The sequence below is a fragment of the Aspergillus ambiguus genome (genome assembly GCF_047715705.1).
Source record: "Aspergillus ambiguus strain CBS 117.58 unplaced genomic scaffold BDV59scaffold_1, whole genome shotgun sequence".
NCBI lineage: Eukaryota > Fungi > Ascomycota > Eurotiomycetes > Eurotiales > Aspergillaceae > Aspergillus > Aspergillus ambiguus.
Window position 1 is genome coordinate 1163919 of NW_027395514.1, and position 27676 is coordinate 1191594.

At 56.7% G+C, this 27676-nt stretch overlaps 13 protein-coding genes and 3 non-coding genes across 16 annotated transcripts; 6 read left to right on the forward strand and 10 right to left on the reverse strand.

Annotated features, from left to right (window-relative positions):
* Positions 1 to 123: 123 nt before the first annotated feature.
* pre5 (proteasome core particle subunit alpha 6) lies at positions 124 to 1032 on the reverse strand (the record flags this gene model as incomplete). Its single annotated transcript, XM_073692915.1, has 3 exons — positions 124 to 747; positions 808 to 919; positions 995 to 1032. 3 exons carry the CDS (start codon positions 1030 to 1032, stop codon positions 124 to 126), a joined length of 774 nt encoding a protein of 257 aa, XP_073553277.1.
* A 257-nt stretch (positions 1033 to 1289) lies between these two features.
* On the forward strand, positions 1290 to 2296 carry BDV59DRAFT_167037 (Vps55 family protein). The gene is made up of 3 exons (XM_073687818.1): positions 1290 to 1495; positions 1566 to 1779; positions 1897 to 2296. Exons 1-3 carry the CDS (start codon positions 1457 to 1459, stop codon positions 2028 to 2030), a joined length of 387 nt encoding a protein of 128 aa, XP_073553278.1. The 5' UTR covers positions 1290 to 1456; the 3' UTR covers positions 2031 to 2296.
* A 104-nt stretch (positions 2297 to 2400) lies between these two features.
* On the reverse strand, positions 2401 to 2474 carry BDV59DRAFT_t14. The gene has a single exon. It is a non-coding gene; the product is annotated as a tRNA-Ile (tRNA).
* A 120-nt stretch (positions 2475 to 2594) lies between these two features.
* Positions 2595 to 4361, forward strand: BDV59DRAFT_5762 (uncharacterized protein). The gene is made up of 2 exons (XM_073696673.1): positions 2595 to 2715; positions 2772 to 4361. The coding sequence occupies exons 1-2, from the start codon at positions 2664 to 2666 to the stop codon at positions 4157 to 4159; spliced, it is 1440 nt and encodes a 479-aa protein (XP_073553279.1). The 5' UTR covers positions 2595 to 2663; the 3' UTR covers positions 4160 to 4361.
* A 2-nt stretch (positions 4362 to 4363) lies between these two features.
* BDV59DRAFT_167041 (UPF0220 family protein) lies at positions 4364 to 5318 on the forward strand. Its single transcript, XM_073687819.1, has 4 exons — positions 4364 to 4505; positions 4566 to 4826; positions 4888 to 4985; positions 5036 to 5318. Exons 1-4 carry the CDS (start codon positions 4407 to 4409, stop codon positions 5097 to 5099), a joined length of 522 nt encoding a protein of 173 aa, XP_073553280.1. The 5' UTR covers positions 4364 to 4406; the 3' UTR covers positions 5100 to 5318.
* Positions 5319 to 5657: 339 nt separating this feature from the next.
* On the reverse strand, positions 5658 to 6354 carry fes1 (Hsp70 nucleotide exchange factor FES1; the record flags this gene model as incomplete). Its single annotated transcript, XM_073692916.1, has 2 exons — positions 5658 to 5906; positions 5965 to 6354. The coding sequence occupies 2 exons, from the start codon at positions 6352 to 6354 to the stop codon at positions 5658 to 5660; spliced, it is 639 nt and encodes a 212-aa protein (XP_073553281.1).
* Positions 6355 to 7250: 896 nt separating this feature from the next.
* Positions 7251 to 9787, forward strand: act1 (actin). The gene is made up of 7 exons (XM_073687820.1): positions 7251 to 7563; positions 7675 to 7705; positions 7967 to 8022; positions 8139 to 8169; positions 8227 to 8998; positions 9049 to 9280; positions 9332 to 9787. The coding sequence occupies exons 1-6, from the start codon at positions 7557 to 7559 to the stop codon at positions 9277 to 9279; spliced, it is 1128 nt and encodes a 375-aa protein (XP_073553282.1). The 5' UTR covers positions 7251 to 7556; the 3' UTR covers position 9280; positions 9332 to 9787.
* A 213-nt stretch (positions 9788 to 10000) lies between these two features.
* Positions 10001 to 12556, reverse strand: ade1 (bifunctional aminoimidazole ribotide synthase/glycinamide ribotide synthase; the record flags this gene model as incomplete). The annotated part of the gene is made up of 3 exons (XM_073692917.1): positions 10001 to 11619; positions 11691 to 12218; positions 12277 to 12556. 3 exons carry the CDS (start codon positions 12554 to 12556, stop codon positions 10001 to 10003), a joined length of 2427 nt encoding a protein of 808 aa, XP_073553283.1.
* A 621-nt stretch (positions 12557 to 13177) lies between these two features.
* BDV59DRAFT_167052 (Pet127 family protein) lies at positions 13178 to 15977 on the forward strand. Its single transcript, XM_073687821.1, has 5 exons — positions 13178 to 13447; positions 13551 to 13817; positions 13866 to 14031; positions 14079 to 14142; positions 14192 to 15977. Exons 1-5 carry the CDS (start codon positions 13250 to 13252, stop codon positions 15837 to 15839), a joined length of 2343 nt encoding a protein of 780 aa, XP_073553284.1. The 5' UTR covers positions 13178 to 13249; the 3' UTR covers positions 15840 to 15977.
* Positions 15978 to 16057: 80 nt separating this feature from the next.
* On the reverse strand, positions 16058 to 21007 carry BDV59DRAFT_167055 (uncharacterized protein). Its single transcript, XM_073687822.1, has 2 exons — positions 20728 to 21007; positions 16058 to 20643 (listed from the first exon to the last, which is right to left on the reverse strand). The coding sequence occupies exon 2, from the start codon at positions 20580 to 20582 to the stop codon at positions 16659 to 16661; it is 3924 nt and encodes a 1307-aa protein (XP_073553285.1). The 5' UTR covers positions 20583 to 20643; positions 20728 to 21007; the 3' UTR covers positions 16058 to 16658.
* Positions 21008 to 21386: 379 nt separating this feature from the next.
* BDV59DRAFT_197428 (uncharacterized protein) lies at positions 21387 to 21926 on the reverse strand (the record flags this gene model as incomplete). The annotated part of the gene is made up of 2 exons (XM_073692918.1): positions 21387 to 21773; positions 21834 to 21926. 2 exons carry the CDS (start codon positions 21924 to 21926, stop codon positions 21387 to 21389), a joined length of 480 nt encoding a protein of 159 aa, XP_073553286.1.
* Positions 21927 to 22119: 193 nt separating this feature from the next.
* On the forward strand, positions 22120 to 22936 carry his3 (imidazoleglycerol-phosphate dehydratase HIS3; the record flags this gene model as incomplete). Its single annotated transcript, XM_073692919.1, has 2 exons — positions 22120 to 22435; positions 22521 to 22936. 2 exons carry the CDS (start codon positions 22120 to 22122, stop codon positions 22934 to 22936), a joined length of 732 nt encoding a protein of 243 aa, XP_073553287.1.
* Positions 22937 to 23021: 85 nt separating this feature from the next.
* BDV59DRAFT_5890 (uncharacterized protein) lies at positions 23022 to 24156 on the reverse strand. The gene is made up of 2 exons (XM_073696697.1): positions 23466 to 24156; positions 23022 to 23409 (listed from the first exon to the last, which is right to left on the reverse strand). Exons 1-2 carry the CDS (start codon positions 23782 to 23784, stop codon positions 23093 to 23095), a joined length of 636 nt encoding a protein of 211 aa, XP_073553288.1. The 5' UTR covers positions 23785 to 24156; the 3' UTR covers positions 23022 to 23092.
* Positions 24157 to 24771: 615 nt separating this feature from the next.
* On the reverse strand, positions 24772 to 25959 carry BDV59DRAFT_197431 (glycosyltransferase family 32 protein; the record flags this gene model as incomplete). Its single annotated transcript, XM_073692920.1, has 3 exons — positions 24772 to 25410; positions 25468 to 25623; positions 25681 to 25959. The coding sequence occupies 3 exons, from the start codon at positions 25957 to 25959 to the stop codon at positions 24772 to 24774; spliced, it is 1074 nt and encodes a 357-aa protein (XP_073553289.1).
* A 1246-nt stretch (positions 25960 to 27205) lies between these two features.
* BDV59DRAFT_t13 lies at positions 27206 to 27322 on the reverse strand. The gene has a single exon. It is a non-coding gene; the product is annotated as a tRNA-Ser (tRNA).
* Positions 27323 to 27398: 76 nt separating this feature from the next.
* BDV59DRAFT_t12 lies at positions 27399 to 27515 on the reverse strand. The gene has a single exon. It is a non-coding gene; the product is annotated as a tRNA-Ser (tRNA).
* Positions 27516 to 27676: the final 161 nt, after the last annotated feature.

The following is a 27676-nucleotide window of genomic DNA, read 5'->3' on the forward strand; positions in this document are numbered from 1 at the left end:
ACGGACTGGAGCCATCACATTATCTCGGATTCGTACTAATGCCGTAGTGCAACACTCAGAGGTAATAAACTAAAGGGTAGATAAATGGACACGGGTTTTCATGACTATGCAGGTAAACTCCAACTATGAATCAACCTCCATTGTCTCTTCCTCTTTTGTCTCTGCCGAATCCTCCACGGCCTCCAGCAGCGGTAGGAGCTGCTGACCCTCGTAGAGCTTGAAGCTCTCCAGCTTCCCCGTCGGCGCCTGTCCAACGACGCCCACAGACGTGTTGTCCACCGTCAGCTCCTTGTCCTGGGACAGGGTCTCCTTGAGGGCCCGCAGACCATGGGTGATGAGCTCATCGCGGGAGCTGTTGGAGATCTGTTCCAGGTTGCGCTCGAGGTAGGTACGGGCCATCTGCGAACGAGCCCCAATGGCGCACGCAAGCATCTCGTGGATCATACCGGAGGGCTGGAACTCGAAAAGGTGAGGGCCGGCTTCGTCAACGCCGGCGACGAGCAAACCCACACCGTACGGCCGCTTGCCGTACTGCTGGGTGTTTGTTTGAGCACGATCGGCGATCTGAGTGACAATGCGTTCGACAGGGATGGGACGGCCGTAGGTCATTCTGGAGCCGAGGGACTGCTGCTTCATGTAGTTGGAGAGCACCCGAGCGTCGGATGCCAGACCGGCGATGGCAACACCCATGTGGGAGTCGACTTCGATGACCTTCTTCTGATACGAGGAGAGCTCTTCGGCGTTACGCTAGCAACGAGAGGAGCGAGTCAGTTTCGGCACCGTTTTCTCGACGAGGTTGAGACGCACCTTTAAGCCAACCAGGACGGAATGTGTCTTGTTGACCAATCCCACCACAACAGAACCCTGCTTGACAGCTTCTTGGGCGTATTCGACCTGGAATATCCGACCTTGCGGGGAGCTATATACCGTAAGGAGTGATAATCAGCTATTGGGGAGCTTTCGTTGGAGTTATGAGGGGGTAGCTAGCTCATACAAGGTGACGGCATCGTTGTCGTAATTGTTGCGGAACATGGTGGGAGAAGGGGAATGGAAGTAATCGGCAAAGAGGAATCAAAAAGGCAAGACTGGCAAGGAGATTGAGAGCACGGAAGATGAGGGAAACAGGGGGAAAGGAGGACAGGAGGAGGGTGATGGATGGATGGTGAGACTGACGCGGTGACCCGGAGAGCTTCCATCTGTCGGGTTGGAGTGCCTGAGTGCCTGAGGCCTGGAAGACCGAACGTCACCTCAGCCGCCGGCAGCTCCCCTCTCTCTATCTCTCCCCCCAGCTCACTATCATCCACCCTCCGTCCCTATGCAGACGGACCCTCGTTCTCATCTCCGTGCCTAATTCGACTCTGTTCCTGACGCCATTCGAGCGCTGCCGGTATCGCGCCATCTCTTCCCTCCCCAATCGCCGCTGTTCCGGACCTAAACGGTCCTACTTCTCCGCATCATGACGGCCGGACTCAAGACCATTATCGCCCTCTCCTTTGTACGCATGATGTTGCCCTTGCATTGATCCAGCGAAGATCATGCGCTGACCTTTGATGTCTCCCCTCCAGGTGCTCGCCATTGGATTCCTTCTGGTCATCTTATCCTCCGCCCTGTGGCATAACTTCCTACCCTTGCTCGTCGTTGCGACCTACGTGATTGCGCCGCTCCCCAACTGGATCTGTTCGCGATGCGCAAATCCAGATGATTTTATGGACAGCTCGGGTAACGCCGCTGCCGATTTTGGTCGTTTCTTGACGGGATTCTTGGTCCTGATGGGTATTGGTGAGTCGGGCCGATCCACAAGAAAGCTTGTGGATGTACAATGAAATTCGACATGGCTTTGCCTGATACGGCTACTCATTGTTTCTCTCGCGTGCCCCGTGCTAACGATATCAACAGCCCTCCCAGCGGTCCTGGCGCATAGCGGTGCTATCCAAATCCCCGCCATGGTCATGTCCATCCTCGGCGGATTGTTGATCTACGGAACGATCATCAGTTTCTCGATGTTTTTCAAGGAGCAGGAGGAGTTCTAGATTGTTGTTTGGAGCTGGTCGAGTGGCGATATCGGTGTATTTCTCGAGTCGATTGGTCCACGCACGGCCCTGGGGCATCGTTTATATTTATAGCACGACGAACCCTTCTGATGAAATTGCTTTGAGTCTTCGGAGTCCCTTTTGCGTTTGCGCTGCCGTTATTTCCGTGCTACTCAGCCTTGATTTGATCTACCTTTCTTAGTCGGCGAGAGGATTGATGTATTATATCTACCATGAGAATTGAAGAGAGGCCTGTACGACCATAGGCTCCATCCATTAATATACTCTTAAAAAAAAAACACATGGATGGCTTGGGTATGCCAAATGAACATGACAAACCTTACCAACCGAACAAGTAGGTGGCAAAAAATGGTTCCAACGAGGCTCGAACTCGCGACATCCGCGTTATTAGCACGGCGCTCTAACCGACTGAGCTATGGAACCCTCTTGTTTGAGGGCACTTACTAATACGACTAATTATACCAGCCAGTCCATGTGATAGCGCGCCGCCATTTGGGCGCGTCGTGTCGGGTGGAAGAACCATCCATTCTTATATCGACCAGCCTCCTCGCCAAACCCACCTAATATGCCAGTAAAATGTGACCTGTGAGGCTTCTCAATGCTTATACCAAAATGAATGTCTGGTCCGGGGCTATCACTCTACATGGAGAGCCTCGACTCCAAGGTGCGCCACTGCTTTTTGCCCGCGCTCGCATAGCTCACTAACGTTTACCCCGACAGGTATTCAACTAATCGATCGGTCCTCCACCTGGCAGTCCGATATCCTCAAGGGCGCGACTCTAAATCTCTGCGGTTTCGTGAATCCCGCTCTACTCCCGCTCTACGCACGCATCGGGCCCAATCTCGAGCTCCATGCCAACGACTCAGCAACACAGCAATGGCTGAAAACCAAGCTTCTGGGCGCCCTCTGGCTGGAAGAAGAGGACCTGGACCGCTTCCACACAATCCAGTGCCCAGTGGGCTTCATCGTCAATGTCAGCAGTGCAACGCTTCAGACAAGACCGTCTAGCGCACCCACAACCGACCTTCTAATCTACGGCATCCTATCCACCGGAACGTCGATCGAGCGACCGCCGACCCCGCCAGTCTCCTCGTCCCCGTGTTCAGACTACCCACTGCCTCACGGGTCTAACCAAGAGCTGAGGATCTACGCCGCACCGCTCTCGAGCCCCCTCGTCACCAAAGCGACTGCGCTCCCTCCCCCCGAAACCGCCGAGTTCGGTGACGACGACAGTCGTCATGCGCAGTTCCTGCCGGACCTCCGCTCGCCCAGCCCCAAGCGCAAGCGCGTCGCGACGCTGTTCGAATCCGTCGCCCAGCACCACAAAAGGGTCCGCCAGAAAGGCGGCGAGGCCGTGTCGCAGTTGATGGCACACTCCGCCTCCCAGCCCTCCCAGCCCTCCCAGCAGATCCAGTCCCAGCGCGCCACGCGGGAGCCCGACGAGTCGGGACTAGGCTTCGGCCGGATGGCTGCGTCGCACCGCGCTCGGTCGCTGTCGCTCGGCACAAGCTTGCATGCTGGCAAGCCGTTGGAGCCCCGGGTGGAGGCTCCCCGGCCGGGCAGTAACCGGAGCCACACGCGGGAGTTTGCGTCGAGATGGAACACCGCCGGCGCTTTCATAGAGACTACGTCATCGAGGAAAGAGAAGAAGGAGACAGAGTTCTCGCCGGCGTTGCTGTCGTCGGAGGGGAAGGTTGACCGGGCGTCGGCCACGTCGCCGAAGGATGCGGAGAGCATCATGCTCGAGAACAAGAACACCATCGCCCGCACAATATTAACCTGCATGCGACTGTATGGGTTTAACCGTCAGTCGACCCGGTCTGGGTCTTCGAGTAAGAACCACATCGACCACGAGGCGGTCTCGACAAACGCAGACGACCGGATGGCTACAGATGCCGGGCCCCTGGGCGGTGGGGCTAGTACGGACGAGGATGAGTTCAAGTCCATGTACCATGCCACTTATCGAGCGTCGACCTTTGCGCTGCGCAAATACCTGAAGGAGTCGACAGCCGACGGCGGGCCGAAGTCGCCGCCGCCGCTCCTGGAGAAGGGCAAGGCGATGGCATATATAGACGAGTTTCTGAGACTGTTCTGTGAAGAAACCTGAGCTTGTCCGGCACGAGCTTATGTGAGACGAGCTACGAAGTATATATCAACTGCGGATATTATAGATCTCAATGCCAGTACATGCATGTGTTGAAGAAAGGCGTAGTGTAGTTGAGCATCTAACTGACGTCGGCACGGGGATTTTCCGAGCCGCGGACTGCATCATTCACCTCAGCGGCTGCATCCGCGATAAGCTACCCATCCACCTACCCGTCACCACCACCCACCTAGATACCAACCAACACACAATGGACGTCTCCGAGAATCGACTCTTCCGGTGGTCGAAGCCGGAATGGCTGAACAATTCGGCCGTGCGCAATGCCGGCGTCTACACATCCGGAGCGCTGGTAGGCTTCCACCTCCACCCAACCCCCCGGGACGCCCGACACCCGCTAACCGCGCGATAGTTCTCGCTGGGCTTCTTCTTCCTGGTCGACGCGGCGGCCTTCTCCCACAGCTCGCGGAACGGATCGTTCGTGCACGTCAAGTTCGTCGACTGGATCCCCGGCATTTGCTCGGCGCTCGGCATGCTCGTCATCAACTCGATTGAGAAGTCCCGGCTGCAGGCCGACAGCTTCAGTTACAGTGGCAGCGGGGTGGCGTGGAAGGCGCGCTTTGTGCTTTTCCTTGGCTTTGCGTTGCTGGCGGGCGGGCTGGCGGGGAGTGTGGTGAGCTTTTCTTGTCCCCCGTGGATGGCTGCTGTCGAGTGATGCTTGCTGACTGCGGTAGACGGTGATGGTGCTCAAGTACCTGATTAAACAGTACCCGCTGCAGACGCTGTATTTTGGCATCGCCAATGTGATTGCCAATGGGCTGGTCATGCTGAGGTGAGTGATTCTGGGCTGGTGGGATTGGGAGTCGATGCTGATGGTTCTAGTTCGGTGGTGTTGTGGATCTCGCAGAACATAGAGGACGACTACACGTACAACCTGGCGCTGTAGGCGGGGGGATCTGGTTGGAGATTGTGATGATTAGGTTGGTTGTTTTTTTTAATTGGTCGTTCTTGTCTGTTTACTGGATGGCGTGGATTGTTTCATGATTGCCTTTTAGCCTCTTTCGGCGTTAGTTATACAATATCAGGCAGCATGGTTCCACAGGTTGAGGTCACTGCGACTGCCTCGAAATGCTGATGGTACTGATTACGCAAGATTAATTCGATATGTCTGTCACCGTCTTCCTGCATTTATTCAAGTCTATATATCATGTGCACATATACATAGGGGTCCATGCAGCGCACGACAGGGGTCTAGATGAGCGTTCAGCGGCGCAAGTACTCCACGTCTGTATAGTGGGAGCAGATGCTACGCCATCCTGAGACGTGGACGCCTCATGGCGTGTCGCCCGACTGTCCCTCCCAGACAGTCATCAGCGTCACTGGCCGTTTCCAAGTCGTGAGGGACGAGCCTCAGCACGACGGCGTGGGGGACAGTGCCTGGCGGGGGATCACAGCGATAATTCCAAGTCAAGTCAAGGTATCCAACCGCAGCAACGGAGCGGAGCTACTCAGACGAAGCCACGGGGAACGCGCGCAGCTTGTCCATGATGGCATCGATGGCGTCCATATCGGCGGCGTCGATCTTCTCGCCGCGCGGGAGCCCGTCAGGGAGATGTTTCGAGACCTCGTCCATGGCGGGCTGGTAGTTCCGGACGGCGGACGAGAGGGCGTAGACAGCCTTTTTGCGGGCGGCGGGGTTGGGGTCGGCGGTGGACATGTTGACGAGGGTGGGGAGGGCGTTCAGGACGACCAGCTTCGTTGGATTAGTATGGTCTGGGCTGAACGAAAGAGCCATCCGAGGGGAGACATACCTTGTCCTGGGCCTTTTCGTTGTTTTGCACGGCGGTCCCGACGCACCAGGCGGCCATGCGACGCATGTCGGCTTCGTCGTGGCGCAGGAGCTCGACAAGCGGGGTCCAGAGACCGAGCGGCTCCATGTTGTTGGCGTTGTCGATGGACTCGATCAGCTGTTCGAAGTTGTCGAAGGCGATGAGCTTGTTCTCGAGGTCGACGTCGTCGGCACGAAGGGCGGCCATGGAGGCTTTCATCAGGTCGGCATCGGAGGGGCCGCCGAAGAGGGTGGACATCATTTCGGGGGTGAGTCCCCGCGAGGCAGCCTCGGTGGTGTTGGTGTTGGCATTTTGAGGCTGGTTGGAGTTTTGGATACTCCATTTGAGGATTTTGTTCATGTTGGGATCCATGATTTGGGCAGCTTGAAGAGGATAGGAGGGAACGAAGAGTTACTGGATTGAGTCCTTGAGATCGATGGAGATTTTTTATATCAATTGGGTGATGGTGAGAAGATGTTGAGATCTGGTGGTGAGTGAAAATGTAGAGGCAACTGACGTTGCGGTTCTCGATGATTCATGCTCCGCCGGGAGCTTTCCACCCGCTTCCATGGATGGCGAGGGATAATATGGTAGACAAGTGGTTACTGCACTATGTTCTATATGAAATACAATATCTAATACCCATGATATACCTTTCTACTCAAAGATTAAATGGCTCCCTTTTTTGTAGATCGATACGATAATACGAAGCTATTCTGCTGCCTGTAGTACCCCGCCACCCCACCATGCATGTTCGCCCTCTCTTTGGGCATCGCAGGTAAAGCATAATCGCAAGGCCTCCCGACCATCAACGATCAACAAAACAGTCGGTCCATACTCCGCACTGTACATTCCAGAGACTATGCTATGGAGACTGGGATGGTTGGCGGTGGCCGGGAAAAGGCGGTAAGAGAGGAATCCCCAAGTTATTCTTAGTACGGCCGATCCTTATCAGGCATCCAGAAGACCCTGAGGAGACGAGAACCAGAGGGAAGAACCAGGAATCCGGACGCCTGGTCGTCGTCATCCAAGAGAAGGGACTGATCCGACGGTTTCCTAGAGGAGGCGAATGTTTGGGACGGCGATGGGCTGAGCCACTGAGCCCCACGAGGATGCGCAAGTTGCCATTGGGGAGTATACGTGTGCAGGGGTAGACGAGTAGTGGACGGGGGAAGAAGGAAGAACCCGACTGCCTACGAGAGGGACAGGATGATTAGTATTAATCAGGTGGAAGACCAACCAGGCAGGATCAAGAAGTTATTGACCAGACTGGAAAGCACGACGGACTGACTGGGCGGTGACCCCTATTGCCCTGCTCCATTCGGCTTAGCCCCCCCTTCGAGCCACTAAACCCAATCCTCTTTCTTACCACATCATCTTCTCTCCATCTCCATCTTCTCTCTCTCTCTCTCTCTTCCTCTCCCTCTCTCTCTCTCCCCTACATCTCCTCCCTTCCATCTCCCCCCCACCACCACCACTACACCATCTTTTTCCCTCCCCCCAATCCATCTTCTTTTTCTTTTCCTCCTTTCTTTCTCCCCTCCCTCGTCTCCTCCATCTCTTAATCTTTCACCATGGAAGGTAAGCTTCCGGCCACCTCAGCGCCTTGCGTCGTCTCGGTCGCTTCTTCCCCTCCATCCTCCCATCCCTGTTCACACAACCTCGCTAATTTCTCGTCTTCCGCTCCTACAGAAGAAGTTGCTGCTCTCGTTATCGACAATGGGTATGTCTCATAATGTCGAATTTTTCCTGCTTTCGGGATGATTTCGATGATGGTTCTCTGTCGTCTTACTTGCCCCCCTGATGTTGGGGTTTTCCTCCCCATCCGGGAAGGTCAAAACACACACATACACATCCACACCCGGATCCAATGGTGTCAGCCATCGCTGTCCTCCCAGCTTATTTTCCGTCTCAACCGAGGAGAACCATCATCGAGCTCCCAATAATCCACCGGTCGGCCCCAGAAGCTAACGGTTCCCCGTAGTTCGGGTATGTGCAAGGCCGGTTTCGCCGGTGACGATGCTCCCCGTGCTGTCTTCCGTAAGTTCCCCCCCACCTTTCCTTACCATTGATCCCTTCGGTTTCCCGACTATCATCGGAATCTGGGTTCAATCCCATCCCTAATTCTCCGTACCCTTATTCTAACCGGTCAATAGCCTCCATCGTCGGTCGCCCCCGTCACCATGGGTAATACAACCCCCCCACCCTCCTTCCCTCTCCCATCCATCCCACTAACCCTCGCAGAATCATGATCGGTATGGGTCAGAAGGACTCCTATGTCGGTGATGAGGCCCAGTCCAAGCGTGGTATCCTCACCCTCAGATACCCCATTGAGCACGGTGTCGTCACGAACTGGGATGACATGGAGAAGATCTGGCACCACACATTCTACAACGAGCTCCGTGTCGCTCCCGAGGAGCACCCGGTCCTCTTGACCGAAGCCCCCATCAACCCCAAGTCCAACCGTGAGAAGATGACCCAGATCGTCTTCGAGACCTTCAACGCCCCCGCCTTCTACGTCTCCATCCAGGCCGTCCTGTCCCTCTACGCCTCCGGTCGTACCACCGGTATCGTCCTGGACTCCGGTGACGGTGTCACCCACGTCGTCCCCATCTACGAGGGTTTCGCCCTGCCCCACGCCATCTCCCGTGTCGATATGGCCGGTCGTGACCTGACCGACTACCTCATGAAGATCCTCGCGGAGCGCGGTTACACCTTCTCCACCACTGCCGAGCGTGAAATCGTCCGTGACATCAAGGAGAAGCTCTGCTACGTCGCCCTCGACTTTGAGCAGGAGATCCAGACCGCTTCCCAGAGCTCCACCATCGAGAAGTCCTACGAGCTTCCCGACGGCCAGGTCATCACCATCGGTAACGAGCGTTTCCGGGCTCCTGAGGCTCTCTTCCAGCCCTCCGTCCTCGGTCTGGAGAGCGGCGGTATCCACGTCACCACCTTCAACTCCATCATGAAGTGTGATGTCGACGTCCGTAAGGATCTCTACGGTAACATTGTCATGGTATGTCTCTTGATATTCCCATTTATCCAAGCATAAGCTAACCTTTCCAGTCTGGTGGTACCACCATGTACCCCGGTATCTCCGACCGTATGCAGAAGGAGATCACCGCCCTCGCTCCCTCCTCCATGAAGGTCAAGATCATCGCTCCCCCCGAGCGGAAATACTCCGTCTGGATCGGTGGTTCCATTCTCGCTTCCCTGTCCACCTTCCAGCAGATGTGGATCTCCAAGCAGGAGTACGACGAGAGCGGTCCTTCGATCGTCCACCGCAAGTGCTTCTAAGGTAGGCCTCCTTTCCGTTTGCTGCATCTTCCATCACTAACCGACCGGCCAGCTCGTGCGCGTGATTCGTTTCGTTCGTCGTATTTTCCTGATGTATCAAAAGACCTATCGGAGGCAGGGGTGACCAGCGGGCCTTCTCTTGACTCGCACTAGGAGGAAGATCGCCTGAAAAAGGAACTTTTATTTTAGCTGTGGAATAGAGATGGTTGAATTTTCTTTTTTTGAGACGCTTGTCACTCGGCGCAGGGGAGCAATTCGGCGGTAGCCAGGTGGTGTCCGGAGGAGCAGGATGTACATGGGTACTGCGGACCGCGCGATGAAAGCTCTCTTTCGTATAGTTTCTATGCTCATGTTTGAAATCCCTGAACTTCCCCTCCTTCGGGCTGGTTTCCAATCTTCAGCGCTGCCTAAAATGTTGATTTCCTGTGACTGATTAGCAAGGCTTTTGTTCTGATCTACGTTTGAGTGCTGTAGCGCCGTAGTACTGTCGAATATGTAGTGAACGACCTTGGTCGATATCATTGCCTCTATACATGAAGAAAGCTCTCGCTTTTGCTTTTCATCGGGTAGCACGCCGTCTCATACAATCATCGTTGTCATCATAACCACGTTCGATGTGTATCCTGCATATCAAACACCAGAAAAAGAAAAATGAACAACAAAATATATGGCAACAGAAACAGAACTTAAAAAACCCGTCATATCGTCAATGCGTCCTACTCTACGCATCCCAAGTCTGCAGCCCATTCAGGACACAACCCTCCTCGCCGGCCTGACGAGGCTTCAGCTCACCAATCTCGTAGACGGTTTCGCCCTCCTTCTGGAGCAGATCCTTCACGGCCGCCACGGAGCCCTTCTCCACGGCCAGGACCATACCAACACCGCAGTTGAAGGCGCGCGCCATCTCCGGCGCCGCGACGTTGCCGGTCTTCTTCAGCCAGGCAAACACGGCCGGCAGCGTCCAGGCCGACACATCGATGTGCGCCGTCAGCGTGGCCGGCAGCATGCGGGGCACGTTGTCGACGAGGCCGCCGCCCGTGATGTGCGCGAGACCGCGGATGGCGGGACCGGTGGCGGCGAGGGCCTTGAGGAGCGGCTTGACGTAGATGCGGGTCGGGGTGAGGAGGGCGCGGCCGAGGGACTGCGACTGCGACGAGAAGGGCATGGAGAAGGGGGCCGGGGCGGTGAAGTCGAGGCCGGAGCGCTCGACGATCTTGCGGACGAGCGAGTAGCCGTTCGAGTGCGGGCCGGACGAGGCCAGCGCGAGGAGCACGTCGCCCGCCTGCATGGCGGAGGTGTCCGGGAGGACGGGGCGGGCGTGGTCGCCGGTGGTGTTGATGGCGCCGACGGCGGCGCCGACGGCGTCGTAGGTGTTGTCGACGAAGAGGCCTGGCATCTCGGCCGTCTCGCCACCGATGAGGGCGCAGCCGGCCTGGACGCAGCCGGCGGCGACGCCGGAGACGAACGCGGACGCGGTCGCCACGTCGAGCTTGCCGCACGAGTAGCAGTCGAGGAAGAAGAGCGGCTCGGCGCCCTGCACCACGAGGTCGTTGACGTTCATGGCCACCAGGTCAATGCCCACCGTGTCGTGCACGCCCACGGCGTGTGCGATCTTCAGCTTGGTGCCCACGCCATCGATGGCCCCGATGAGCGTCGGCGAGTGCGGGTGGTAGGTCGGGTTGGCCGCCGCGAGCGAGAAGAGCCCGCCGAAGCCCCCGATCACCGCGTCCGTGCCGGGCCGCTTCGTCTGCGCGACGGAGCTCTTGATCTTGTTGACGAGGTCGTTGCCCGCGTCGATCGACACGCCCGCCGCCGCGTACGTCAGCGACTGCTGCTGCGAGGCCACGGCGTCGCGCTGCCGGAACGCCCGGTGCGCGATGTCCTTGCGGTAGAACATGTCCTCGAAGTGGATGGTGGAGATGCCCGCGTAGCTCTTGCGGACGGCCTCCTCGAGGCTGGAGGCGGTGGCTGTGGCGGCAATGACCCGACCACCGGAGGTCTGCAGTTCGCTGCCGGAGAGCGTGGTGCCCGCGTGGAATATGAGGGTGTCTTCGGGAGCGGCATCGAGCGTGATAGCCTTGCCCTTGGCGTAGGAGTTGGGGTAGCCGCCGGCGACGGCGACGACGGTGGTCGAGAAGTTGGGCTTGACCTTGATCTCCACGCCGTCCAGCCAGTGCTCGGTACAGGCGACCATGATCTCCGCCAGGTCAGTGTCATCGCTCAGGAGCGGGAGAAGCGTCTGGGTTTCGGGGTCACCGCCACGGACGTTGTATTCGAGGACCTTGGGACCATTCTTGGTCATCATAAGACCGGTGAAGAGGATGCCGACAAAGGGGAAGCCTGGAAGATGGATCTGTTAGTCGTGCGTCAGACTGGGAAGGGAGGGGGCGGCGGCGGCGGCGGCGACTGACCATCACGTCTCATGCCATTGATGGAGGGCTGGATGATGGTGCGGTCGATCTCGGCGAGAACCTCCGGGGAAGAGATCGGGGTGGGAGCGTAGCAGCCCATGCCACCGGTGTTGGGACCCTGGTCGCCATCGAAGATGCGCTTGTGGTCTTGCGCCGGGGGCAGTGAACGGATGGTGTAGCCATCACTGAAGGTGAGAACACTCAGCTCATCACCCTCGAGGTATTCCTCGATGACGACTTCGTTTCCAGCCTCACCGAATTGGTGATCGAGCATCATCTCGCGGAGAGCCTGGTGGGCCTCTTCCTTGGTCTGGGGGATGATGACGCCCTTTCCACCGGCCAATCCGTCGGCCTTGATCACGACATTGTGGGAGACGGAGTCGAGGTACTTGCGGGCGGGTTCGTACTCGTAGAAGTTCTCGTAGACTGCAGTAGGGATGTTGTGACGTTTCATGAAGTCCTTGGAGAAGGTCTTGGAGCCCTCCATGCGGGCGGCGGCCTTGGAGGGACCGAAGCATTTGATGCCAACTGCAAGGGTGTCAATGAGTGCTTTCCACGGCTGGCGAGTAGAAGGATTGTCACGTACCGGCTTGGAAGTATCCTTGAATGCCGTCGACGAGAGGAGCTTCGGGGCCCGGTACCACCAGGTTCACACCGTTTTGCTGGGCGAAAGCGACCAGACCAGGGTAGTCATTGCCCTTGACGTTGGCATTGGCTATCTTGCTGGAGCTACCCAGACCAGTACCACCATTACCGGGAGCGACGTAGACAATGTCGACCCGAGGAGACTGGCTCAGTTTCCAGGCGAAGGCATGTTCACGGCCACCGTTACCGACGATCAGGACGCGCAATTGTTCTTGAGGCATTGTGAGTGCAGTGAGTCTCGAGTAACCTGTGAAATATGAGTCAGAGCGAGGTCATTGAAGGGGAGATAAAAGGATATAGAAGGGTTCCATCGGAGTTCAATCGGAGGGGCAGACGATGCCCCTCATTGAGTCGTTGGGAGCGATTGAAGAGCGAGGACCGCAGTATAGGAGACAAAGATACTCACCTCAACCGAGAGTCAACTAGAGAATTCACAACTGCACAAGGAGAGAAGATGGGACGAGGGGAGAGGAGGGAAGAATGGACGATGTTGGATTGACATCGCAGCCGTTCTTTTTGTCTTTTTTTTCTTTCGCGGAAAAGCGGGGCGTTTTTTCTCCGCCTCCGGATTGGGAATCATACAAAGTACCACGCATGCAGGAGACAAGATGGAGTAGAACGTGCAAGGATATAATGATGGTGATGGAGGAGAAAGAAGTATACATAGAATAAAGACATCAGCATCGTAATCCGCAGTCGACCCGTCATAAGTACACTCCCAATTCGTCCACAGCAGATGTTCACAGTACACAGCTGACTCAGCTGCATCTGCATAACCCAAACGGGATGTTCGATTCTTCTTCGCCTTCAACTTTCTCTTCCTTCTCCATCTACTCTCCTCGCCCCAATTGTGCCTCTTCTTCCTCTTCGCCACCCTTCCAGTGCTCCTCCCGCTTCTCTCCTCTCTGGCCTGGATGTTCCGGACCTCTCTGCGGTCTGTTTCAGACCCTCTCCGCGAACATGTCTGCTTTTTCTGTCTAGCGCAGCGCGTCGGAGCTCCCAATGTCCTCCGCAACTTCTCGTCGTCCGCCTCGCGCTCCCAGTCTCATCCCAAGAAAGTCGAGGATGCCGCGTCGCGTGCGATTGCGGAAGGCTTCAAGTCCCTCGGCAAGGTAGATATTCCCGAATATCCATTCTTCAGACAGTTCTGTCCCTACTTGTGTTGCGCGAGTCCACCCGTATGTACCATCATCGCTAATCGCTCCACGCGTATAGACTCCTCCAGGTCCAACAAGCCGAGAGAAGAAGGGCCGGTCCCAAGATGCGCGTTCCCAGAGCCACGACAACACCAAATCTTCCGCGGCAGATCACGACGTCTCTGCCATTACAGCTGATCAAGAATCCAGAGGGAAATCCCGTAAAGACACCCAGAAATCCCGGAAGGTCGCCGTAAAACGAGTCCGGAGAGCACTGTCCAAGGAACGCAGACCAAAGCGGCCATCCAAACCAATGCCATCCGAGGTGGCTGAATCGCAAGAATCGGTGAGTTCATCTTGTTGCTCTTCAAACCGCCTCTGCTAAACAATCTAGTCGGCCCGGATCCAATCATCCCTTCAATCCGCGGTCTCCCAGCTCCCTGGCGAGAAGCAATCAACCAAGTCGGATCGGGAGAACCCCAAAAACCTGCCGTTTGTGATGGGCTCGGTGCACTCCAAGGATACTGGCAGCCTCGGGACCCAAAACCTACATCTAAAGCGTACGTTTACCGGACCGCGGCGTATACATTGTACTGACGAATATCAGCTTTGGATGTCGAAAGGCCCCCAGTTCCGCAGCTCTCCTTTGGTTTGGAAAGGGTCCTGTTCAAGTACGCTCTCCCTTTCACCAGCTCGTTAACAACAGCTAACAGTCTCCAGTCCCGGTGTCTACCATCTTCGCGATCCCCGATCCCGTGTCTTCAACTTCGATCCATATCTCGGCTCCATCATGCCCGTTACGGAATTCGACTTTGCCGCCCTGAAAGAGTACATCACGTCCTCGAAAGACGACACCTTGCGGGACATAGCACGGAAGGAACAGAAGAAATACATGGGGTCATCATCCAGCATGACCTCAGTCCTCTCGCACTTCCACTACTTGCTTTCATCCTGGCGAGGCATCGACGTCCGGACCCTGTCGCAGGGGTTCCCCGATAAACTGCGCACCTTCACGCGTCTGCTGCGGTCCCCCTCCGCCATGTTCCTCCGGTACCAGGACGGCGTCTACGCCATCGACGCGGACAAGGAATTCGACACGGCCAACATCCTGATGAACTTGGGCAAGTCCATGGAAAAGCTCCTCACCCTGCCCAAGGAAGACTTCGAGCGGTACCGCCGGTCGAGCACCAACAAGATCTCCCCGGAGGAGGAACAAGCCGTGCCGGAAGCCTACCACTACTCCACGCTCGGCGACTTCATCATGCGATCACAGCTGGACGCGTACGACCCGCGGCTCCCCGGCACGGGCATGTTCGACCTGAAGACCCGCGCTGTGGTCTCCATCCGCATGGACGCGCGCAATTTCGAACAGGGCCTCGGCTACGAGATCCGCGACCGGTTCGGCGCCTACGAGTCGTACGAGCGCGAGTTCTACGACATGATCCGCGCGGCGTTTCTCAAGTACTCGCTGCAGGTGCGCATCGGCCGCATGGACGGCATCTTCGTCGCCTTCCACAACATCGAGCGCATCTTCGGCTTCCAGTACGTCAGTCTGCCCGAGATGGACCTCGCCCTGCACGGCCAGAGCGACACCGCGCTCGGCGACGCCGAGTTCCGCCTCAGCCTCGCCCTGTGGAACAAACTCCTCGACAAGGCCACCGAGAAATTCCCCCGTCGCTCCCTCCGCCTCCACTTCGAGACCCGCGACGCCCAGACCCCCTTCATGTACATCTTCGCCGAGCCCGTCACCGACGACGAGATCCAGGCCATCCAAACCAAGAACCAGGCTGAAATAGACGCCTACCAGCGCCGCATCCTGAACCTCTCCCACGACGACGACCATCACCACCCTTCCTCCTCGAACGACGCCCCCGCTCACGCCATCCGCTCCCACATCCCTGATAACCCCAGCACCCAATTCGCCGCCATTACCACCGGAGATCCTCCTCAGCCGCAACCCTCCCCAGCTACAGAAACCACCGACGCGGCCGCGCCCGAGCCCACCACCGACTCGGGCAAGCAAGAACCCGACTACAGCAAGGAGCTCCTGGCGATGACGCTGGTGGTCAAGAACAAGGTGAACGGACGGGTCGTGGAGCGGGCGACGGACTTCACGGCGATGGACCGGTGGGAGGTCGACTACGAGGTGACCGAGCTGCAGGGCAAGCAGGCGTATTCGCTGTACCTGGCGTGCCAGAAACGGCGCGAGAAGGCGCTCGCCGGCCGCGGTGAGGACGAGACCGAGGTCGCCAATAACGTGTATATCCGTCGGCTGCGCGACATTAGCAAGCAGGGGCGGAAATTCCGGCAGACCGAGGAGAAGCTTGATCGGGAGAGGGGCGTTGTCGTCTTGGGCGGCATTTCTTAGCTTTCCCTCACAATATTTCTCCCAAGCTGTCGTCGTCGCTCTACCGTCACTATAATATGTCCCCGCGGGACGCTTCCTGTACTTATAGATACCAACCACTCTGCTAGAGTTCACGTGTATAAATAATACTATATCATCATACCCTCTGCATCCGTGCTTTTACAGTGTTAGATTGCCTGTCAGTCCCCAATACATCTACGCAGTTGCAGGAACAGATGCATCCAATATCTATCACATTAACGATTAGACATCAAGTAACCACATCACAAGAGAAAGAATATCCGACAGATTGTACAGGGCACGTAAGTACCAAGCGAGCCACCCACCCCCAAGAAAACAGCGCAGCAGACAGAACAAAAACGCCACGCCACAGCCGAAGCACCGAAACGGGATACCATCCAAAATTCGAACAAGAAAAGAAACAAAGACCTTGTCAGCGCCCCTAGACGACCGGTCGTTTCAGACGGGTCCACGACAAAAAGATAGATGGACGGAAATGAAGAAAGAGATGAACGCCAGCGAACTCCACTTTTCCCAAAAAGAATATCAATATAAAGGAAACATGTGACGCTGTACATAAAGACAGATGAGACGCTCGTCTCAGGGTATGTAGTGTTATGTATGAGTGACACACAGGTCAAAGAGTGGGTGATAACAGAATCTAGCCCAAGCCAAACCAAGACAGGGCACACTGAACAAAGAATCACTTCGACTAGCGAAGTCTGGTCCATATGTATGTGTATGTTGTAACTGTGGGTTACTGTATGTATCGTGTTGCAGGATCATAAATCATTCCGGAGGGGGAAACGACCAAAAATGTTACCGAAAGTCTCCCAGGTCGAGCTTCGGCGGCGACCAATTCAGCTGTGGCGCTCTATCATTCGATACACACACAGCGCCTGACCGCATCTTCTCCAGCTTTCTGCGCTCCCTGGATCCGCTTCCGCTCAGAAACCCACGCAGGGTCGACGAGGCTGCGCCGTACGTGCTTCGGGAGCTGGCCGCTGTGCCAGTACTAGTGGAGACGGTGCTCGAGCTGCGGGCGCTGCGGATGCTGCTGGTCTTGTTCACAACGGCTGGCATAGCAGGGACGGGCATGGGTAAGCGAGACGACGCTGCACCGGAGGCGTACTCCGGCGGCAGGGCGGACGACGCATGCTGCGGGAAAGGCGCCGTCTGGGGACGCTCTTTCAGCTGCGTGTCGATGTTACTGTCTGCATCAAGACCGGAGAAGATCTCCAGATGGTTGCTCTGCGGTGATTCACGAGTCTCGGGCGAAGGCGGAGAGCCCGTGGGGGAGGTGTTGTGAACCTCATCCGTAGAGACGGTGACTTCGAACTTCAGATTGTCCAGCATGGTCCCGAGGCTGGCGGCGGTGGCAGGGCGTCCATCACTGCCAGCATCATCACCCGCAAAGCCCTCGTCAACGCCATTGGCCAGGTTGTAGTTGCGGAACAGGTACCGACGCAAACGGGTGACCTCCGCGTCCCACTTCTGGTTCAGGGAGCGGATGATTGCATCGATATCGTGCGTCTGAAGGGGTGAGCCGGCGGATGAGAGATTCGAAGGCACGGAGGCATTCGACCGGATAAGACCTGGGGGAGGGGCATGCTTGGTCCCTTTGTTTCCGACGGCGATTTGCTTCACGTTCATGGCGACATGCAGTGACCGACGGAGGGAGTTGGCTGCCGTGCTCTGTGTATGGCTCAGTTCACGTCTGACACTTTCGATCTCTCGCCGGACCTTTTCCAGAGACTGGATGCGGTCGGAATCCATGCATGAGAGGATTAAGAGCGACTTGTTCCGCTGCAGGCCGTTGACCAGGACCGTGAACGACTGCAGGTTGATGTCGTTGTTCTCACAGTAGACCTCACGCAGGCAGTCGTTCTCTTCCAGAACGGAGGCCAAGGTATTCGCACCCTGGAGGCCCAGCTTCTGGTGTTCGATCCGCAGCACCTGCAGAGACTTGTTCTTTTTCAGACCGGTCAGTGCAAGGTTGAGACCAATCCCGAACCGCGCCACATCCAGATGAGCGCTCTCCCCGCTAATATCCAGGTCCACCAGCGTCTCATTTTCTTCCAGCATCAGCTGCAGCGACCTACACGTCTCCGGCCCGGCGTCGTACGGGAGTGACGCCTTGGATATATCAAGATACTGTAAGGAGCGGTTTTTCCGCAGCGCCTCGACCAAGTCCTGGAATTGCTCTTCCCTCTTGAAGTCAATCATGCGCATTGACAGATGGGTAGGAGCTTTGTTCTTGGCGATGGCGTCGAAGAGATAAGAGCACCCCTGATCCAGCCGGTTTTCGTTGACATGCAGATGCAGGCTTCGAGGCGTCTCGACCGCCGACAAGGAGTGTAGAAAGATTGCCACGTCCTGCCCCGTCAAACAGCACTGATCAAGTCGGACGACCTGCAACCCGCGAGACCGGTCACTGGCCAGGTAGGTGGCAATTGCGTCGACAGTCTCACGGTTGACCACCGTTTGGCTTAATGACAGCTCCTCGAGTCTCCAGTTAAACAGCGTCTCCGCAGTGATAAGCGCAGCAGGGCCAGAGGTTCGAGAGATGCGCGACAAGTCCAGCTTCTTGATCTGGGTGAAGTAACCAAGGTATTGTTGGAGCAGGTCGGGATATAGCCGGCCTTGCACCCCCGAGATATTGATCGCCTCGAGGGTTGAGGCTTGAGCGATGATTGTCGAAAGGAGAAGGTCGATGTCGTGGACTGACAGACCGCAGTTTCCGACCTCGAGAGCCCGCAGATGGCTCCCTCGCTGGGAGGCAGCATCGACTAGATAATCGAGGTCCGAGTCCCCCAGCTTAATTCCGTTCAGCACCACCCAATCCACGCTCGTGAGCTCCCGTCGACAAATGGGAAAGACGGCCTCGGGAATGCCACAGCCGGGGTCATGGCTTTCGCTGTCGGACCTGGGGGTTCGGGTCAAGGAGTAGGAGAAATCGAGGCGCCGGAGCCATTTGCTCTTCAGCGTCAGGGCGCGGACCTCCTGTGAGAGGACCGAGAGGTTCTCTTGCCCGGGAATGTGGATGGGCGACCCGGCACGACTCAACAGCATATCTTTGTCTAGGCCGTGGACATCTCGAACAGCCTGAAGTGCGTCCAAGCAGACTCCACTGAAGGAGATCGACCGGAAGGATTCATTGTAGCGCAGGGCGCGCATGACTGCGATCAGCTCCAAGGCCGTGTACCTCTGCCGATTGGGGGAAGCGGGCGGCAAGAGCCGGAAGCATGGGGCATCGTCACATTGCACATCAATCGTATAGCGAATGTTGGAAGTGTCGATGTCAAAGCTCGCGGAGTAGGCGACCAACGTCCGGTCGAAGCAGCCGTAGTCTTCGTCGAGGTCGACGGGGGGAAAGTTGGACTCATTGTCCAGGTCCCGCGGGACGAGGAAATCGTAGGGCTGCCGGATCCACAGGGGCCGTAGGAACTCCGTCTGCTGCCTTAGCCAGAAGGCAATTTCGAGGGAGTGGACGGAGGCCAGAAAGACGGAGAATGGCTTCCGGAGGGGGACGCGGAACGTCAGGTGCAGGCTGTCATCGCCCCACTCCATTGACAGACAGGTCAGATTCATCAGACCGAAAGAAGTCGACGCGTCTAGATCGTTTAACGACACGACGGAGGCACGACTGGACATCTTGTGCAAGGGGATCAGGTGCAATTTGTGCGAGCCTAGGGCGAGATAGCATCCGGTGGGGGACAGCTTGGTGAGGTCGTCGGACGAGGCGCGAGTAGGAGACTTGCTGGAAGCCATCTGGATGACACGAAACATGCGGAATGTGTCCGGATCATAGTCTCGTTCGTATTCCAGCATGCGAACGGCATACTCGACCGACTTTCGATCGAAGGGGAGAGGGTCGGCGCCTCGGACGAGCTCCGCCGCGGAGCGGATCCCCACCATCCACAGGTTCAGTTCTTGGAAATCCGGGGTCTGCATCTGGATGAAGGCGGCTTTGTGGGCACGCTCGTCTAGGTAGGCCACCTCCACGGTCGACGATGGGCGTCCGTCGTCGAGCATGTAGACGGCGACGATGCTGTTCAGGGGGATGCCGGCGGAGGAATCCCCGCCCGGGGCGGCGAGCTGCTGGTCGTGCAGTGAACTGATGGAGGCCACGGACTGACGATTGCCAGGGGTGCGGGCGAACGAAGGCGGGATGGAGGGGAAGGCTTCGGCGGCTTTGCTTTGACTCTTGAAGCGGACCAGATGAGTGTCGGTCAGGACCAGGTACTGGCTCTTTTTGCGCCACATGCCGCCGGTGGTCTGGATCTCGCCATGGTGCAGGATAATGGAACCGATCGCGGGACGAGCGTCGGGATCGTCATCGTCGACGGCCGGGGAGGCCTTGGAGCGGGCGAGGGACTTCTCGTCGTCATCCAGGGAGTGGAGGGAGCGTAAGGAGCCGAATACAGAGGCCCGTTTCTTCTGAAGGGACTTGCGGCGGGGCCGGGGACCTTCGAGGGCGGCCGCGGACATGGCGGTGACGCCGACAGTGGACTCCGAATGGGCGGAGCCGGGACGACGAAGGCCATGGGAGGCGGAAGAGGCTCGCGGGGGGCTGGCGTTCCGGACGCCAAAGAAGCCGGAGTTGCGGCGGGACTTCTTCTTCAGGACATTGACCTCGTCGGAGGGCGAGCGATCGTGGGTGATGAGAGACGAGGTGGTGGAGGACGGGCTGAAGACGGTGAAACTCTTTCTCCGCTCTTTTTTCCCCCGGATTTCCGCCATGACGGGCGAGGGGAGGGTGAAGGGAGCGAAAGGACGGGGAGGACGAGCAGGGGAATCACATCTGGGGGGGGAGTTAGAAGGACGATAAGGGAGAGATGGAGAGGAGACGATGGCTAGTGGGAGAGGTGGAGACGGTGAGACATACCGAAGCCATGAGAATTGAGAGAGGGGTGTGGGAGAGGGGAGGAGGAGAGAAGGAGAAAAGTAGGGAGAAGAAGTAGAAGAAGATGATGAGAAGAAGTTGAGAGGAGGAGAAAAGGGAAGGAAGAGTACGTGGAAGGTTGCAGGGAAAGACCGAACGGCCGGAAGAGGCAACTGTGAGGCTGAACGCGGAGGGAAAAAACAACGGAACAGGCGAATGATGTCAGTCCGCAAGCATCAGGGGTTCAATGTTTACGCCGTACCAGGACTGCGTCAGTATTAAATGGTGTTAATAGTGGACGCATGCATCCGGAATGAATTATAACGATCATCCGCCCATTCGCCTCTCGAATATGATATCCCTGATCAGCCAACTTACGGCTCCACCCGCCGATTCATGTCGATAGAGTACAAAAATCTCTGCAGCTGCCTCGGAAATCCTAATATTAATCTCCCCGCCATGAGAATCCCACGGATCCCATCCAATAGTCCAGATCCCAGATTTCCCCCCTTCGGATGGCGATCGTCGATTGATCGTTCGGAGATCATGACCAGGATCCACCACTCCGCCACACTCGCAATTGAGTTCCCAAATCTTGACATGGCATGTTCGTACCCGTCCTTATGTTATGTGCCAGTAGGTAACCCTCCGTACGGTGGATCTCACTCCAAATATCGCCCCGCGCGTTGCGCCTGCACTCGCTCCGCCCGTTTCGTCTTCCGGATCAAATCAATGTAGTCGTTCACTCGCCGTTCCGCCCAGATACACCCGCCCAGCGTCATCGCCGCGATCTGCAGGAACACTTTGAACTGCGGCGTGAGGGGCCGATAGACGCGTGCCGTCGGGGACAGCCATTCCGAAAAGCCCTCGAGCGGCCGGTGGAAGAATCGGGATCGGAGGGCGTCTTTCGAGAACGGGGCCGGTCTGCGATGTGGCGGCGGAGATGACGGAGATGAGGACGATGGCGCCGGTGGCGCAGCCGACGGCGAGAATTTGAACGGATGAGGGAGGATGAGGATCATATGGGCGAGGATGGAGACGGAGCCGAACTATCGTCGTTAGTGAGTCCATTGGCGTGGCGCACTGCTCTCGACGCGACAACGACCTACCCGGAAGGCACCGGCGAGAAAGCCATAGACAGCCTCGGTGGTGATCTGATCGGGGGGTTCGATGTCTGCTTTTTGGTTGGAGGGGGGCGGCATGGCTGAAGCTGAATCTGTAGATATGTATAGTAGATTGGTGATAACTTCCGTACTCCGCGGAACACACCGTGCGATGACGCATTGGGCCCGGATCAACCATCGGCCGCTCCGAACCCGCAAAAATTCCCCTGCAGCAATCACAGCACGATCAATTCCTGCTTATTCCTCCGTCCCTCGTTCTCCATCACCCACCATGCTGCCTCCCCGCACCGCGTCCATCTCCCGCTCCACCAACGAGACCAAGATCCAGGTCTCGCTGTCCCTCGACGGCGGCGTCCTCCCGCCCTACGAACCGAGCGAGCATTTCCCCGCCCCCTCCGACCCCGCCGAAGCCGCCGCCGCCCAGCGCGGCATCGTGCCCCCCAAGGACGCCGGCCATGCGACGCAGTTCACCGCGACGCAGCAGATCACGGTGAGCACGGGGATTGGGTTCCTGGACCACATGCTGCACGCGCTGGCGAAGCACTCGGGGATGAGTCTGGCCATCCGTGCCAAGGGAGATCTGTACAGTGCGTTCCTTCCCCACACCTTCACCTTTTAGATCCCTGTCTCGAACCGCAGGACAGAATCAATCGACTGACCACCAATGGCTAGTTGACGACCACCACACCACCGAAGACACCTTCCTCGCGCTGGGGGAGGCATTCACGCAGGCCCTCGGGGCGCGGCAGTCGCTCGCGCGGTTCGGACGCGGCGACGCGCCCCTCGACGAGGCACTCTCATGGGCGGTCATCGACCTCTCCAGCCGGCCGTGGGCGGTGATCAACCTTGGGTTCCGGCGGGAGAAGATCGGGGCACTGAGCACGGAGATGATCACGCACGGGCTGCAGAGCTTTGCGCAGGCCGCCGGGGTGACGCTGCACGTGGGGTGCACGTACGGCGACAACGACCACCACCGGGCAGAGAGTGCCTTCAAGGCGTTGGCGGTGGCGATTCGGGCGGCGTGCACGCGGCGGGTCGCCGGCGAGGTCGGCGCGGGGGACGTGGTGAGCACCAAGGGGGTGTTGTAAATACCTACGGATGAAAAAGAAGAAGTTATGCAGCTCGACAAATAGACAATGCGACGATCCATTCACGCAACGCCTTCATTACGCCTACATACACATGCGCTCGCTCTATGAGATGGCCCTGTGGCGCCTGCGCCACAGCCTTCATGCTACCCTCTATCAGGCCGTCTTCACGCCCAACGCCTTGACAGCCCGCTGCCAGTATGCCTTGCGCTCATTGTTGGGGTCCGTCCCCACGCAAGACCGGATATACTGGGTCCAGCCGGCCTCGGAGCCGGTCTGCAGCTGCGTGCGCACGCTCTTCTCGCACTGCGAGGTCAAGAACCACGCGCCAGAGGCAAAGTCGTATTTCTCGTCGGCAAGCAAAAGATCCAGCACCTTGACCGGGTCGTTGGCGACGCTGCTCAGCTTGTCCGACAGGGCGGGAATCGACGCCGCATACTTCTTGTTGAACGCGGGGGACTGCATATTCCGCGCTAGAGCCATTTCGTCAGCACCGCACATTCCATCAACCGTCACAGACGCTACATACTACCCTGGCCCGGCACGCCGGGCGAATGGTTCTTGTTGTATCGGAAGTCCACGCTTTCAAAGGCGATCAGCCCGATCACAGCGGCCTGCTCGGCGGGCGAGGTGATCTTGTAGGTCTGGAAGGCCTGGGCAATATTGGGCGCGGCCTGTTTGGCGGTGGCGCATTCCTCCGGCGATGGGGCATTGTCGCAGGACTTGGAAGGGGGCGCGATCGCTTCGATCTGCTCGGCGGAGATGTGAATGTCCTGCTGTTGGGTTGGGACGGGGACTGCACTCGCCAGGGGCAGAGTGAGAGCCCAGATGGCGTGGCTGATCTTCATATTGGTGCGGTAGAGACGACTATTGAGGATGGTAACGAAGGAACGAGATCTGGATACTGTAGCCTGTACAGGTATCTGACGTCAGACAGCGATGAAGATATAAAGAGAGAACGAAAGAAAGAAAAGGAGCAAGGAAACAAGCAAGTAAAGAGCAGACTTATAAGGCCTGCAGCAGAAAGGGACAAAACTTTACGCATCAACATAGTCAGTGGAGGCGAAAGGCGAGCATTCCATCCCGCCCGCCCATCGGCATTCTGAGATGCCCTCCCCCTTGACAACTCTCGCCCACCGTTTCAGATTCTCACGTCAGATTGGACCCCGAACAGCTGTTCTCCCGACGAGACTCACAATTGGGGCTGCGGTCACCGGTCTGAAACCCCCTGAAAGCTTCTTTGCCTCCTAGCTGGCCTTATTCCGGGCGTGCGGCGTGCCTATTGGGGGCTGATCTGACGCCACTCAGGGATCGGCGACTCCAACCACCTATTATGAAGTAGCTGGTGGAGAGGTTGGAAGTGTGTACACCGTACGTACTGTCTGACATGGCGGATTGGAGTCAAGTGTATTATATTCAGTCGGTCCAGCTCGCTCCGGGCTCACTGGCATACCAATGTCGTATTGGTACTTGCTAGTCTATGTGTATAAAACGAAAGGCAAGGGTAATAAAACCATATGAGGCAAACCGGCCAGCAAGAAGCGAACACAGACACGTAAGAAGGTTGTATATCGGAACATCAAGCAGGTCAGATGGAAGAAGGGTACCACTGCCTTGCAGCTCACCCCGTGTACAGATCCAAAAGTTATCTTACCAAAAAGAAGAATGTACAAGAAAGCCGTCGTCCCCAAAAAAGCGCTTCAGTGGAACCCGTTCCCAGAACGCCATGCATGCACGTCAAAGCAGAATACCCGAACAAAGCAATTCACACATGCGAAGGACTCGCCAATATGCGGCAATAAAATTCAATCCGAGACTCATATCAAGCCATCTGCTTAATCCCGACGACTGTAGAGCTCGTAGGACGTCTCGACCGGACCAGCTTCTTCGTCCTTGAAGCTGACCCGACGGAGCAGAGTGGGCATGGCGCGCCGAGAGCCGCGAGACGGAGACGACAGTCGGGGCATCGAGATGAAGGAGGGCAGCTTGGTGTACCGGTAGCGATACTTCGATCCCCAGACCGTCAGGCGACCATACGAGCACCACAGACAATATCCGAGGGCACCTGCGAGTAGGAACCCTAAGACGGTCAGGAACATCCAATGCTGACCCATCCAGAAGATCAGTCGGGCGTCCTTGCCGTGCCAGCTGTTGCCGACGTGGTGGGTGAAGAAGCTCCAGCTGAACTTGTTGTACTCGTCAGGCATGAGGATCCGGACGCGGCCCGACTCGCTCGGCATCTCCCCCATATATTCCTTCCAGATGACGGACAGGAACAGGGGCCCGGTCGAGTACATCACCGTGATGTAGGGAAGCAGCCAGCTACGGTCATAGGACTGCAGGACCTCGATCACACGGAGGAAGAACGGGTGTTGTGGGACCGACCCCATCGCATCGTTCGAAATGCCTGTGGGGACAGTACGACGCACCCAGGCGGGGTATGCGAGTAGGGGATCTAGTCGACGGTTGCACCCCTAGTCATGGTTAGCATAGCTGGACAGATTTCACTCTGTTCCTCGGAAAGGACGTACGTCGTCGAGATCGATGTAGGTGCCACCATAATGGGCCAACACGAAGTAACGGATGGAGTCGGCGCGTTGGATGGGGTATTTGTAGCCGTCAAAGGTTTCCAAAAACCAGGGATATTCGTTGGCGATGAACTCGCGCGATTTTTCATTGGTCCACAGCTATTGAGAGCATTAGTGGAAGTTCAGTTCGCCCGCAGGAGAGAAGCTCAGACTCACGATGTATTCATAGTCGGGGTGCAAATCGATGCAGCTCTGCTGCGCTTCCTTCCACACCTCGGGGATAGTCTCATTCTTGTAGGTTTGGTGAATGATCTTCGGGATTATCTGCGGCCGTTGTTCAATCAGGCTGGAGTTCGGCGAGGGGAGTTCGGCGCGATGAATTGCATCGGCAGACGCGTCTTCCACGAGCAACGACAGGAGTGTGAAGACGCTGCGAACGAGGAGGGTGAGGACCACGAGGTTGACGATGAGGAAGAGGAAAACGCCTCGGCGCATGGTGATGAAACGGGAGCCCCTGAGTACGCCTAGGACGGATTGGAGGTGCGTGGAACAATGGGAGAAGAGGACTGGACCCTGAAAATAGAGGAGACCGATGCAATTGAGAGTATTCAAAGTCACCGGAGTCCGGTCGAGGGCGTGGAAACGAAGAGGACGGATTGCTGGGGAAGTCGAACCTGCAATGGATGAGGGTGTTGTTGGGTCGAGGTACAAGACGACTTGTCAACACGCGGAGATGATAACCGTATCGGAGGGTAGACCAGACAGACGTCGACAACGACAACACAACCACCAGGCCGAAGGATGAATTGAGAGGAGGGTGAGTGAGAGATTGAGACGAGAAGAGGATTGGGGTTTTTTTGTTGACTAGAGGATTCTTTGGGGAAAAGAAGCACGAAACGCTCGAGCCAGTTGGCCGACAGCAGAAAAGGGAAAGGACTGGCTGGAGAGTTTGACCACGAGCCGCTAGTGATTTTTGAAGGAATGATCGAACGCTTGGGGGTATTATTCCCTATGTTTTTTTTTTTCTTCCCTTTTTTCTTTTGGGTGGATGGAACAGGGGAAGCGGAGATCAGGAACTAACGGAGGGGCGACGAAGAAGATCCCTCCGGAGAATGGAGAAGAAAAGGGAAAAGAAAAAGGAGTGTGAGAGTAGATAGATTAATTGACGGAGAGGGCCAAGATAAAAGGAACGAACGATGCGAGAGCATCCAGAAAAGCTAGGCGAAAAGCAGGCCAAGGGGAGGAGAGAAGTTGGGGGAGGACGAGAGAGAGCGCAGAAAGAGGCGCAGCATCGTCAACGGCCCATGGTTACGGGGGACGAGGAAGCCTAACAGAGCGGCCTATTAGGGAGTCGCCCCTTAGGCGAGTGGGGGCTGCAGGACGGTTTAGGGGCGAGTGGGGGGTTCCTCCGCCACGGATGTCGTAAGAAATAATAAATAATAAATGGGAGAAATGAGAAATAAGGAAAATAATCAGATCGATCTATTCGTAGGCAGTAGTTATCTTCTGCCCGTCCTATGCAGTGTAGACGGAGCTAGCTGCACGATTTCCCCATAGGTAGATAGTCCTAACAACTGTGGCGTACTGGATTACGACGCCTTTCTTATGAGTAGAAAAATAATCCTCATGGGGAGGCTGTGTGTGGCGTGAACTCGTTCTCTCCGCAGGATTACGACGCCTCGACCAGTTACAACTAACTGGGCTTATATATAATAAGAAGGGACGGGGCAAAAAAATTATGCGTCGACGCCCGGATTCGAACCGAGGAACCCGAAGGAATCCGGTCAACTATTACCGTCCTCTGATTGCTCAGAGGACGCTTAGCAGCCGAACGCGGTAACCACTGCGCCACGTCGACCCAGTTCTTATAGCAGCGAGAGGATTACGACACCTCAACCGACTGTCCCCTAATTAATAGGGGACAAAAAAATTCGCGTCGACGCCCGGATTCGAACCGAGGAACCCGAAGGAATCCGGTCAACTATTACCATCTTCTGATTGGACAGAAAATGCTTAGCAGCCGAACGCGGTAACCACTGCGCCACGTCGACTTATCGTTAGACTACTTCAATTTCTTTGCTCATTAAGATGAATTCGGTGGCTGTGGATAAGCTCTTTTGATTCATCCATTTCGAAGTCAACTATGTATCTGCCTGACCTGCTCCACGTTCGTAATCGGATTCTTATTACTAGGCAGCTCCTTGGAGTAATG